Source organism: Perna viridis, chromosome 1 (assembly GCF_037379345.1).
Source record: "Perna viridis isolate PV_CMFRI_1.1 ecotype Kerala chromosome 1, ASM3737934v1, whole genome shotgun sequence".
Taxonomy (NCBI): Eukaryota; Metazoa; Mollusca; class Bivalvia; order Mytilida; family Mytilidae; genus Perna; species Perna viridis.
The window spans coordinates 60766497-60780684 of record NC_142445.1 but is presented as its reverse complement, the minus strand read 5'-3'; the positions used below and the strand labels follow the sequence as shown (position 1 = coordinate 60780684).

The following is a 14188-nucleotide window of genomic DNA, read 5'->3' as shown; positions in this document are numbered from 1 at the left end:
AAAACGAATAGATATTACTTATTTTAACATTAATGTATAGAAATATGAATTTTAATTCATATCAAAAGATAAAGTTTTGTGCATAAATATATTAAGTAAAATTCGCGTATTTGAAGAATTTGGCAAACATCCAAGTGGGCTGTACTTACTGCGGATGAATCGTGTCCCATTTGTAGCACATTGCTCACGACGTTATTACTATACACAAACTTCAAACTCTCATATCATCTGTAGAATCGAGCGTGTCGACAGCAATGTCTTTTTGAGGAATACTTTGTGACTTACTTTTTGATTGTATTTGGATTTTAATTTTAAAAACATGTTGGGAAGAAAGTTGTTTAACAACAATAACACCCCAGTGGAAAAGAAAGAGCCAAGTAAGTATAAATGAATAATCGCGGGAAATGTGTGAAATTAACTTCTCGTTTATATTTTTTTTTACTTTTCCATATTGCAATGTATGTGTTTATTTAAAGAAAATATCCTTGTTTTCTTTTGCAGTAAAGGGTAAAGAAGAACTTGAAAAAACTTACATGGTTGGTGCTCAACTCGGAAGTGGTGGATTTGGAACAGTTTACGCTGGGAAACGTAGGAGTGATGGTTTACCCGTAAGTTTGACTTATTGAATATGTCCCTGTGTTGTTACTTTTCTGAAAAAAAAAAAGAATAAGAACTTTTTATAAGAAGTAACAAGTCAGTTATTAAATGATTTTGATTTTGTAGATTTACTTGTATTTTTTTCCGAATATTTGATTTCACTTGATTTACCATAAATAATTTCTTTTTTCAGGTAGCAGTAAAACTTATTGACAAAACTAAAGTAACAGAGTGGGGAAATCACAATGGACATACAATTCCTATGGAAATTATTTTATTGAAAAAAGTTTCACATATTCCTGGATGTATAAGAATGCTGGACTGGTATGAAGTTAAAAAGAACAGTGCTCATAGTTTTGTTATTGTGATGGAAAGACCAGAACATGTTCAGGATTTATTTGACTATATCACTGAAAAAGGTGCTGTAAGTGAAGACACAAGTCGTGTGTTCTTTAGACAAATTGTAGACACTCTGGTTAATGTACATAGAGCTGGTGTTGTTCACAGGGACATTAAAGATGAAAATATTTTAGTTGACTTGAAAACTGGTGAATTGAAAATCATCGACTTCGGTTCTGGAACTTTGCTCAAAGACACAGTCTACGTCACTTTTGATGGTGAGGTTTTTAAAATGTGTTATTTGTTTTCTATTAAGGACGTGTGCTTCATTTTGTACACTGTCACACAACTCCCCTGTTTTGGGTAGCTGTGCCCTACAGGAGTTACCATTTTAACATTAGCTAAGAAGCATATCACTTTCATAATTGCTGCTGCTGAAAATATCAGCTTAAATGATTACATATTTGTCTCAACATATCTTGGCAAATAATCAAAAAATGTACATAGCAAGCATTGTTGGTGCAATCTATGAACTAAGCTTTGGTTTCAGTTTATAATACTAAATGCTATTAAAATCTTAAGCCTTATAGTTGCTATCAACTAAAGAATTAAAATGCTTGTATGATTATGACAACTCTGGCATTGATTATTTAGAACAGAACTTTAAAACAAGCATTCCTATGGGCATTGAAGAAGAACAAACATTTACCTGAATAAACCTGTTAATCAATAACAGAGCTGTTATGTCATAAACATATTGGGCAATTAGCACCAACTTAAGGTGTTAATTAAATTTGGTTATAAATATTTTAAAAAATTGTCATCTGTTGCCTGTTAACTGTACATTTTGTGTGTCCATTAACAAGGACAGTCCGACATGTTCATGAAAAGGATTGGCTGAAACATTCTTCCCACTTCACTGGTTTTCTAGCACAAATATGATGTTTAGTAAATGCCTATATTAATATGAAGAGAATTTATTTAATGATTTATTCTTTTCTGAATATAATATTCAAAATGTCATCATCTCATTTTTTCAGGAACAAGAGTGTACAGTCCTCCTGAATGGATTAAACACCATCGATACCATGGTAGATCTGCAACAGTGTGGTCATTGGGAATTTTACTTTTTGACTTAGTTTGTGGTGATATTCCTTTTGAACAAGATGAACAGATTGTGAAAGCTGAAGTAGCATTTAGAGGCAGACTTTCTCATGATGTTAAAGACTTAATTAAAAAGTGTTTGTCAATTCGTCCATCTGAACGACCTTCTTTAGAAGACATTTTAAGCCATCCATGGCTTGCACCATCTCCACAGTTGCCTGTTGATAAACTAAGTTTACATGGAAATGCAAATAGTGCTTGTCAACATGGAAACTCTGTAGACACTGTTTCAATGAGTAGTCAAGAAAGTATGTGATTGAAGGACACTTCACTAGACTTGTGCAACAAAGAAATGCAATAGAACTCATTCCAATGCTCAGGGATTTAATCAAACATTTGCCAAAGTTTGGCTTAATTTGTGCTAAACATTACTTTGAAAGTGAACTCGCTCATTGAACTATTTATTATTTTATTTAAGTTCTGTGAGAACTTAGTCTGCCACTGCCATTTCAATGCATGTTAATCAGTCGTAATAGTGTTGTCAATGTAGTGTACATTTTCAGATTATTATTCTGGTGCTAAAATACATGTAGTTTTACGACATTGGTTTTTATACCTATGAGAATAAAATGTAGCCAATAAAAAAAACGGAGAAACGAAGTTTCTGGAAGTTTTTAAGTAGTACTAACAATCACTTTTGGGAAACAAGGAGCATTTCAGTATGCTCCAGTGTAGAAAATAATACTGCACAATGATTTTTAATTTTTATTATTTATACAGATATCATTATCTGGAATTTGCATTTTAAAAGTAATTTGATTTGTAATTTATGCAACAAATATACAAGAGTACCTGCCAGAAAAGTTCTCTATAAAGTTCATTTTATTCAATCCCATTTTTGTCATACATTGTGTACATATAAATATCATTTATTTATTGGCAACAATGCCATGTGTTTGAAAAATCATGCAAGAATGATTATGAAAGTGCATATGTGCAAAGAGCCATTTTAAAAATTGTTCAGTGTGAATGAAGTATGTTTGAGTTGTGTGGTGCTTATAGCAGCTTTGAATGGTGTGACTAATTTATTTGGTGAACTCCCTGTTTTGTTTGTAATGTATATATCTTATTTTTATAAAGAAAAAGAAAATGGAAGTACAAAAGATTGACAAAAATAAAAGAAATAAACATTAATTGCATTTGTCAAGTATATAGCCCAACTCTTGCACTACGGGTGGAATTACCTGATGATTGTCCTAAACTGCATGTTTAATGTATAATTCTATGCACCAAAGTACATGCCAGAAAATCAATTTTGAAGCACAAAATATACTACAAGTCTTAAGAATCAAATGACTCGAGCTTTTAGGAAAGAAATCCATTTCAAACGAAGATGTTAATCAAGTAAATTACAAGGTTGTGAAGCCAACAGGAACAGTTACCAATGTCAGAATGCTACAATATGTAAGTGACTTGCATTATATGTACATGTAGGAACCACCAACAGAATAATCCCAAAACTTGAAAATGGCTATGAAAGCAACATTAACTAATCTGCAATATAACCTGAAAAACTTTCTTAGAGTGCTGCTCAGGAAGAAAAATGGCTTGGAAATATTAATATTGATAAAATTTGTCAGGAAAACCAGAATTATTTGTACTTTTATTAACTGGATATGAATACTCCACTCGTACCTTGAACTCTCGTAAAAACGCAGTAGTTTCACATTTGCGAAATGCGTAGTTATATTGCTAAGATCCATGTGATTATGAATCTTACAAAAAATGGTAATTATTCAAGCTTGATAAGAAAACAATGTGTTTACAACTGAGGAATTTGGAAAAGATCCTAAACTATTTTAGTCTGCTGTGCGGATCTACATGTGGAGTACTGTCTGACTAGTTCCGATAAACATGAATATAAAAAGAAAGAACATGCGTATAACTGTTCAAAATAAAAAAAAATATAGAAGCACTCGTGGTGACTCGTTAGCAATGAACTAGTTTTCCGAAATACACTAATTACATGCTAATCTCATTATACTGTAATATTTTCTTTAATCGATATACAAGGAGCTAATGATTTCTATGACGAAATAAAACTGAAGATGATGCAACGCAGACTGATCAATTTACACATTCATAGTATTTGATTAAGAAAGAATGCATCAGTTTGAACTTTTAACATCTTAATCTTATAAAACGCTTATTTTTTTCTTAAACTTAATCCTCCTTTATTTTGCCAACTACCTGATATACGTAATCCGGTAGTTGGCAAGCCGCCAGTACCTTACTACGTTTAGATAGTATTGATCACACTGTAAAGCCGTGATACTGTCTCGTGGTGGAAAGGTCGATAGCTGGATCATTCACAGCTTTCTCAGTTGCATAACTATAAAGGGAGATCAATTAGCTCTTGATCGAGTATAGTCCACAACAAAAACAACTCCATTTTTAGATTGATTTTTGAGTAGACATGACATCGATCCGAAGAGGATCGTTAAAATCAATTATATTTTTTTTTTAATCATGAGAACTACAATTTAAAAAAATCTTAGATTACTATAACGTCTTCACACAGATAAACATGTCACTCATTCGCTTTGACAACTTCTAAGAGAGGTCTATTACCTCTACACCATAAGCTCGATCAAGCTCACCATATCATCCAATTATCCATCCGGTTTATTATATAATGAACGGAATACAGAAATAACCTCCAGTCGAGGGGGTAGTATATAGATAGATTAGGCCGGTTTAAGCTGCATGTTCCATAAACAGACTACAAAGTTAATTCAATGTCAAACTGTTATCTCACACTCTTAAAGGATTGTATGTTTCTAAATACGGCGAGTACCTAATCCAGGTTACCGAAAGAGTTTTAAAAGGCACCCGAATAGTTGTTTGAAAGGGCCCTAGACCCCCACCAACACCACCACTACCACTACCACACCACACACACGAAGTATTGAATATCGAAACATTGTTGTTACAAGATTACGGAGCTTATGTTAAAGCCTCTTTCAGTAATGAAATTGCACTCGGTAATTTAATCTATGCTTTGCTCTGCAAAGCAGATCAGAATGCGACCGGAGTTCCTGTTTTCTTTTTCCTCTTTTATCCGTCTTAAACCTTAGCCTTTTTGGTAACTTGCGGAAATTGATTAGTCTGGTAAACAAACGAACACGCCTTAAACGCAACAAAAAAAGTAAACAATAGTCTAGAAAAAGTTCGACTTGAGGCCTGGGTAATGGAGTGCACCTTCCCTTGATTTTTTTTGTTTGATTTGTTAGGCAAGTAACACGTTATAAATAAACACATAAATGAATACAGCGAAAGGAACCACGGAATGTAAATAAGGGCAATTCGATAACTCTTGATAATTGATTAATTAATGGCTTTAGAATTTGTACGAAAATGGTTACATATCAAATATAAATAAATAGGTGAATTTGGATAAATAAATTACACACAGACGAACCGAACGACTCGATTAAACACGAAATGGTATATGAAAAGAAAGGGGTCTTATCGAATTCGATAACGCCCGTACTTGGGTTATGAGATAGTTTATAAAGTTCCAAAGAGGACTAAGTCATTGAGGACAGTGGTGTAGATCTATGTAGGTCACAAATATAGTAACCCTTATCTTTATCGTGACAAATGCTTTGGTAAACTACGTAGCAAGTAGACTTGGCGAGTTATATAATTCACTTAAGTACAATGCATGGGGTTGGGGAATCATTTCGACCGAGGCCTTGAATTTACAGTATATAGTAGAAAAAATCACTTAATAGATAAAAAAGATATAAAAGCATATACACCAACTTATCACTTTATCACACAGTCTCGTCATTATGGCCGTCCAAACGTTCTTGCAATACTCATACATCTTTCAGTTCGTGCACTTAAACCGGCTTTGATACTTTTATTAACATGCGCAAAATGTAAAATCATACACAAAAATCATATACTTAGTCAGGATATTTTTCAGACTACGATTTTTTTCTGTTCTACGGAACTATACATGGTCACAGTGATTGTCCAGTTTCAGTTTCTTGTATGTGCCTTAGTAGTTTTACATTACCATGCCTATACAATGTTTATAGTGTATTTAGTTTTATTTTTTTTCCTGAAAAAAATATGCAACTGTTAATTTTTTAACATGATATAACATTTACATGATTAGAATAAAAATATTGTCAAAAAAGGCGGGGTTCTAGTCCCGAATTGTCTTTATGAGATATAGGGGTCCACTCTCTTGATGCTCGAAAAGTTTGGCTTATTATACAGAATAAAATCAACATCACTGGAGTGTGCCCTGACAGGACAGTTAACGGGCCATCTTATTGGAATTTCTTGATCCACCACTGCTTTGCGTATGATATTTTAAGTGGTTTTAATCAAAGAAATGGTTACATATTTGTTGCCAATATTGAATAAAAATATAATATTTATTTCAAACCGTTTATTCAACTCATATGCAATACAACAGATGTTTTCAAGGTTAATGTTATAACAGCAGACCTAGTACTTTTATTTTGTCATGCCTCTACAGGAAATACAGTCGTGTTAATGTCGCAGAATATTTCTCGAAACCGACCAGAAATATCAGGGTTTTGTTTGTTTTGTCTAATGTTGTTTGGATGGATGTAGTTTTTGTGAAAATGTCATGAATAAACTTAATTTTAGGAAAATGATATTTCACTTAAATTTGGTATCTTTTTATACTCCCGAACTGACTCCAATTTTGTAAAATTACAAGTTACCACGGTCTTCCCATATTTCCTTTTCTTTCCCCCGTTTAGTCAAGGTAAAGAACTAATCATGAATGATTTGAAAATTCAATGGATTGTCCGCTTTACCCTCTAAGCATTGAGGTCATTAATAAATTCTGATTCCTAGCCGTTTTGAGTTCAATGAACTAGTTCGAGGACACCAGGTCAGCTACGGTCATACACAACATTCTTCCTAGCTTTAGCGCTATTTGATGGGCAACCGTCTGTAAATTTTAAATTTCACTCAGTACGGTCAATCATCCCATTCAACATAGCCTTTTTTTAAAGAATGACTAACAGTGACTTCATTCATAGGTTTGAAGTGCAGAAAAAAAGTTTATAGATACTTATCAAAAACGATCTAAGATAGAAGAAAATGATAGCAGATTACTTAACGATAGTTTTTGTGTAAAATAAGACACCGTGTTTCCCCTTCTCATCCGTGTAATCTTTGATCATTGAAAAAATCATCTTCAGAATGAAGTGACGTGAACTTGTTTAACCTTACAGACTGACTGCCAAACGGCTTTTTACAAAGGCCAACTCTTCAGATTTAAGATTCTTCCCTTTTTAATAGCTGCATTGGACCGTACATTAATTTAAGAGAACAATGACAGGTACTTTTGAGAAATTGCATTGTAGTATAGAGACTGGAGAGTGACTTTACTATTTGTCATTAGACAATGTAAATCACCTACTTTTTTCTCCCAAAATATAAAATTGAACTGCTTTTAAAGTGTACAGTTTTGCGAAGATCGTGAATAACAGTTACGTTCCGACATTGAAGGGTATTAAAACGAAGTATCAATTATGGTAAATAAAATGCGTGCTGATTTAGGTGCTGATGAACCTGTTTAAAATCTGCACGCCAAACCTGACGAAACAAGTTTGACAGTGTTCAACATGAGCATCCGATTTCTCAAAGATGCGATTTGCATGCACAAACTAGTGTATCACATCCCAATATCGGCTATCACGTTTCAATAGGGAACTAGCTGTGACTGGTTTACAGTGTTGTTCAGTAGATCACATACCTCTCAACACGATGCTCTAGTTACCTATCATATTTACTATTCATGCATGGATGTCTCATCTTCAGGTCACTGTCATTCCAAAGACATTTTTAACGTTCTCTAGGACAATTATATGAAGGTTGATTGACTTTAAATGTTCATAACTATCATGTGTTAAATGATAGACATTGATACAACAACAATGATCTTGTCTGTATACGTCCAATTGTGTATGTTTTTAAATGGAATGCATTACTGATTGAAATGTGGAATTTATCTGATAGTCCAGAGGGCGAAGACCGAGAAAAAGTTCACATTTGGAGAAGATACGATGGTCGTCTTGAATTACAATATTAAATTGAAGCCATGTCTCGCGCGGCCTGTAGCAATTATGGTATTAAGATCTCCGATGATAAAAATACCACAATTTTTCAACCATTGTTGTGGATCTTCGATGTATAAACAGTGGCGATAATATTATTAACCACTAATTAAACACTGCTCCAATAAATCACTAGAGATGATCTTTAGAGAGATATAGTTGATTTTCCCGCGTATATACTATTCAAACTAAAGTACTGATGATCTATTTATAATACTTCTGTTCTACCATAACTGTTGAGTAAACTATGATTTATACCCCAAGGTACATGGGTTCTATAGTTCAATTACGGACTGTAGTAAACAATAAGAATATTTTAAACTAGAATTTGTGATTCGTGCTTAGATGATTTTCTGTCTATTTCTGACTCTGTAATGATATGTCCTTTACAGAGTGTATATATCAATCCTCTGTATCGTAGATGAATAGTGAATGAACACTATTTTAAACGACTACATGTATTACGGATTGGGAGATTCTATTTTCTCAGTAGTGGCTTGCTTCCAACAGTTCTGTCTACAAACCCATGTGTATTCATAACACTTTCGGCATGAATATCGAAAAGTTGTTAGTATTTATTCACAAACATGTTTGATGATATACCTGTAAAAAATAAAGACAAACACCACATCAAAGCGAAAACAACAAATGATAAATAAGTTCAGCTGTCAACAAACAGTCCATTAAAGACAAACTTTGTCAGATAGATGTCGTTAAATATCTTTGATTGATTGCCTAAATAGGTCAGAGTAACTATTTGGGACATGTTATGTTAAGTAATTGGCCCATTGACCGGTAGCTATACAATCTTTACAACTTCATAAGAACTACTTATATAGTAAATCTTCTAACTTGACACGTTTGGTTTGAGTCATTGGAAAATACAGAAATGAAAGCAGAATGTGCATTTTGTTGGTAAAAGGCATCGGTCGCTCTGTTCGCCAAAAGCCAAAATAGTTCAGCGTCTTTTGAAATTTATACCAACTGAAGTAACCGTGATCCAGTACCAGTATATGTTCATACTAAAAAAAGTCGACAGTCCCATAAAACTGGTATGAGAAAAAAAAAATACTTCCGCGTCGATATCTCGGTGACACAAAATAGTCCTTATAATCCTATATCTATAAACGTACGTTACCACCGATGTCCTCGTGATCATGAATGAAATGAGGACGGGGAAAGAATGCTGAGTATGTTTAGTTTACCTATATGACCAACGAGCTGGAGTGTCGTGCAAACAAACCAGGTACGAACCGGAGAAATGTAAGCGTGGTGGTACCTGGATAATACGTATCTTGTTATAACTTGATAGGTCATATTGTAGATTAAGATAACGGGACAGTTACTCGAACGTCATATCGTAATAAACAATGACAAACCAATTTTCAAGTCATTTAGTATGCATATGCATGTAGAATTATGCATGTTGGTTGCTTTGATGTCTGGGGAACTACACTTTGTCATCATTATTCATCTGGTTTGAACAAGCACAGATCCTAAAACACTACATGTTTGTTTAGTCTAGGTAACTTATTCGTGAAGATCAGCGTCGAAGTCGCTAATTATGATGACTGCTTATCGAAATAATAAACAATGGCACGCGAGTGACCACTCGTTTGACTCTACGGTACCATATATGAAAAAAAATGTTATGCTTCCAATTGTTTTTCTTAAAATTAAGATATAGATCAAAGCATTGTGATGTCGCCTTTAACCAGAAGAGTCCACTCCATTTAATTATTTTAATTTGGCATACTGCGTCAGATAGCGGGAAAATCTTAAGTGTTTAATACTAATCCTTACAACTGACGTAAGGGAAAGTTGTAGAAAAGGAGATTACCAAACCAGTTTCCGGGTCCAGAGTGTAAATAGGAAATAACAAGTGATTCGCGGAAGACATGGCTACCTTGTAAATACAACATTGTTTCTATCAATGTCATATGCTGTTTCCGTATTAATTTGAAACTATAACTTATAGGTTATTTAGAAAAATCCTGTTCGGGGAAATCTTTAGTCCAAGCCATTTGTTATCATGATGACACGACAGATCCTGTTTTTCAAATTAACTTAAACACCGGATTTTAAACATTTTGAACAGGATATATCTGAACAATGTAAATGTACCTGAATTGTAAATAGAGTACATAATTTTATTGCCCACATTGCTAAGGGGTGGTAAACAGTGATAGGGTGTCCGTCCTTCCGTCTGTACCTCAGAATATTGATTAAATATTGAAGATGTGCAAATTCTTTTTCAGGTTTTGATCTCAATGTCTTTTGGGTGGTTTTCAATATAAAGCAACAGATAGAATTTGCCTGTCAAGAATACAGGGTACCTCTTCCTACATAACTGAATGGAATTGGGTGTAACTTTTACAGCGTCTTCGTGACATGTTCCCTTTGTGCACTTGCCATTTTTGAGTTTGATCTGTTTTTTTTTAGGTTTTTCATAGCAAACAGGCACTTCTCATTTTTTTATTATACAATCCCTCCTATACCAGTGAATGGAATTTAATGCAACTTTCACAAAATCTAAATTTCGTATTCCCATTGTGTAGCTTCTCTTATAAAATTTAATTTTGAGGTAATTTCTGCCTTTGACAACTTCAGGAGAGGGGAGTGGGGATATCCTTTAGTGAACTTTGCCCACATTTTTTGTTTAAGCTTTATACACCTCAATTTATCCCCGCCTCTGGCTCTGTTGCTCTTAAAAAGGCGTAGGTGTGTTTTAACTTCTTGGCGCCCGGAACGCAAAAATGTAAGGGAAAGTTTTATTTACGTTGAACAATTGACTGTTTTTTTTTTTCAATACATCGCACACAATATGATTTCATGGGCATAATTTACATTTACATTTTACATTACAAATATCGCCAATTGCGTACAATTGTACCTGCGCTGTTGTAGTATTGTAAACACAATCGAGTCTCCTCTATACTTCAGCTGGTCGAATTTATTTATTATATTCAAAGTTTACACATACGATACTTACTTTATTACATTAGTTGTCGGGGCCTCTCAGAGCTTACTTTGGTGATCTCTAAAAGTGTTTACTATATTTTCTATTTAGATTATACGCTAGTGCATTTGTTACGTTTCACCATATCCGTTCTTTTTCTATTAATTATACAAGGCCAGTCTATGGTTATGAATAGTAACAAATGAATACCTCCCGGGTTTGGTTATAGACGTCATGCAGTAAAGGTATACTGTTTACAAATAAATAAAATCAGTGTTTGGTGATGGGTAAAGCTTTTACACCAAGGTGATTCATGTAGGAGTACGTTTATTTTTAATGAATGTAGGCTTTTAAAAGAAGGGTCCCACCCAAAGATATAAAGTACATTGCTGTTTCTGGAATTTTAGTGGTTAAATTAAAATGTGTATGAAAAGAGCCCTTAAATATAATAATATAGTGCCATGTATTTTCGTATTAACGACCTTAGTTACAGTAGTACACATGTATGTAAAACAATATTGAGTTAAACACATGTATACAACAAGAATAGTAGTTCATATATGTACAACTTTTTTCAAATATTATTCAATTTTGTATAACTCTAAAGAGTAATTTTCATTAGATGGGTGCTTTATAAATACTGTATAATAATGATATTACAGTAATAAAAATAATAATAGTACCTATGTACAAGTATAATACTAATGCACAAGTATAACTCGCAAATAGTTGTACATATGAATAATATCAGCAGTAGTACAATAACAAATATAGTGGTACACATGTAAAACACCAGTTTTTAAGTGTTTAGTGCTATGTTATCTGTAGTACCTTACTTTTTAGACTTGTTTTTCAAGTCATAACTAGCTTACACGTGTATGGAAGTTAACTAGATATGTTCTTCACATTGGGGTGCATGCTACATTTGCTTTCTTCTGTCGTGTTTATTTCTCTCAACGCATAGCCTGACACGGGTCATGGTAGCACTCGGTAATACCTCATGCAGGTGTACATAATAACAAACGCTACTCGGATCTATATGCTTGCTCGGTGGCTTCAGAAAAATAGCGACTAACACTAAAAGCATGCATGGTTATATGACATGTACTTGGAAGTTTTTTTTTTCACATCAGTACAAACTTATAGCTTCAGCATTATACTGTATAAGTGGTCGACCTGATTCCTCTGTACGTACATGGGGCTTTTTAGAAATTAGAGTTCACACTAGGATCGATTTATTTACATCTACTTCATGGAAAACACTTCAGAAAAAGGAAATATCAAATCTTCCGGGTTATGGTAATATATATATTGCTATTTAAAAATACAAGTTTATTTTAGGACGACTTTTTATTGCACTGATACTGAAAACAGTTTGAAATATTAAAACACGGAAATCAATATGATATCTTTGTTTTCTTTTCTGGTGTCGAAAATTTTCCTTGTGGCGAATGCGGTCACATCAATGATTGTACTAACATGCATTGTATGTTCATGAAAACTGGTTTGTTCAACGTCATAGTTTCTCTTTCGTCTACTCCGGACTTGACTTTTTATGAGCAACTCGGTTTGTGTTCCTAGAAAAGCAGAGGATGCTTATCCTAGATTGATTGTAGATACCTGTAATAAATGCAATTTGTAACAAATGTCGAAAGTTTGTTGTATTAATAGGGGCACCTGCTTATTTTATTAGGACAGGGTTTCATCTTTGAGTTTTCTTCAAATATTAAATTTCAAGAAATATATTGAGTAAAATTTCAATTTGAGATTCTTTGCGAAACCGGTCCCTGCACTCTTCGACACTGGATATACGTAAAGTAATGCTATAGGTTCCACAGTGTTGTTATGTTACCTTGCGCAACATGTAATTTTAAAGTATATCAGCTAATTGCTATGATAAATGGCAAAAATCTTATAACTTAAAAAATCCAAGGTTATACATATTACGAGTAGTATATTCGGTTTATTCTGTCTGCAATTATTTACTACATGTATATATACAATTAATGATGCTGCATGTGCTTAGAAGCAGCGATCAGAATAGAGTAAATAATGCATGGTTGTGCATCTTCTTGGAAATATAGATTTCTAGATATTCCAAAAACGGTCTTAAATACTATTGAAAATTCAAATTTGATCATTATAGTATTTGAAATTTGAACCAAGTGTTTTGAAAGATGATATCAGTATTGAAACAGATGGACATGAAACGTTTTGAAGCTTTTCTATCAACTTCCTCCTTTTCATCACGAAAAATGTAAATAAATGGTAACGTTCTCAGAAACCGTGTATACACAAGTTTGTCAGTTCTACAATAGCAAAGGGTTTTTTTTAAATTATCGTTTGTTATTTTCTGAGAGGTATAGTCTCATGAGTCCAATGTCACCACATTAAGTCAAATCCGAGCGCAGAAAGTACACATACAAAATGTACTTGATAGGTTTGGTTTGACACAGGTTGTTACAGGAAGGTCGTGAACTTCTTTTATTAGAAACGACCTCAGCTAAGACAGCTCTCGAAGTACTCCATGACGGTATAGACCCAGAATATGTATGAAATAATTCTGATTGTAGCAAACGTCTTTGGTTAGAAGATTACTCACTATAGTATATAGGGACGTTTTAAGATAAGTTTTTAAAGATTTTTGGAAATCCCAGAATGTCACCTTTTATTGACCAATCGTTACTTTCTGACCTTAATATTTTACGACATCATAACTAAGTATTAATTCAGTTTGTTTTGGGATTTAAATAAACGTCTATATTTAAACTTTATATTGTCCCAGTTGAATGAATATGCGTCATAAAAATTTAGAATTCCAGAGATATTCGTATGGACAAGTTAATTCTACATACTTATAATTATTGTGGTCGTATTTATTGACAGAAAGTGTCCAACATGGGTTTACGACTAAGTCATGTTTAGATAGAGAATTAGCCATTATAGATACGTTTCCAAAAATAAATTAATACCATCAAGAATGCCACTACTATTGTACTTTTAGTGCACAAAAACT

General features: G+C 33.4%; 1 protein-coding gene and 1 long non-coding RNA gene across 3 annotated transcripts; one reads left to right on the top strand and one right to left on the bottom strand.

Moving 5' to 3' along the window:
• Positions 1–221: 221 nt before the first annotated feature.
• LOC148629674 (serine/threonine-protein kinase pim-3-like) lies at positions 222–3234 on the top strand. Its single transcript, XM_088555177.1, has 4 exons — positions 222–377; positions 502–608; positions 791–1214; positions 1977–3234. Exons 1-4 carry the CDS (start codon positions 320–322, stop codon positions 2354–2356), a joined length of 969 nt encoding a protein of 322 aa, XP_088411303.1. The 5' UTR covers positions 222–319; the 3' UTR covers positions 2357–3234.
• A 3259-nt stretch (positions 3235–6493) lies between these two features.
• Positions 6494–11411, bottom strand: LOC148629673 (uncharacterized). Of its 2 annotated transcripts, none has more exons than XR_015917105.1 (2): positions 11206–11411; positions 6494–8816 (listed from the first exon to the last, which is right to left on the bottom strand). It is a non-coding gene; the product is annotated as an uncharacterized LOC148629673 (long non-coding RNA). The 2 variants fall into 2 exon arrangements; XR_015917104.1 differs by lacking the exon at positions 11206–11411 and adding an exon at positions 9347–9404.
• Positions 11412–14188: the final 2777 nt, after the last annotated feature.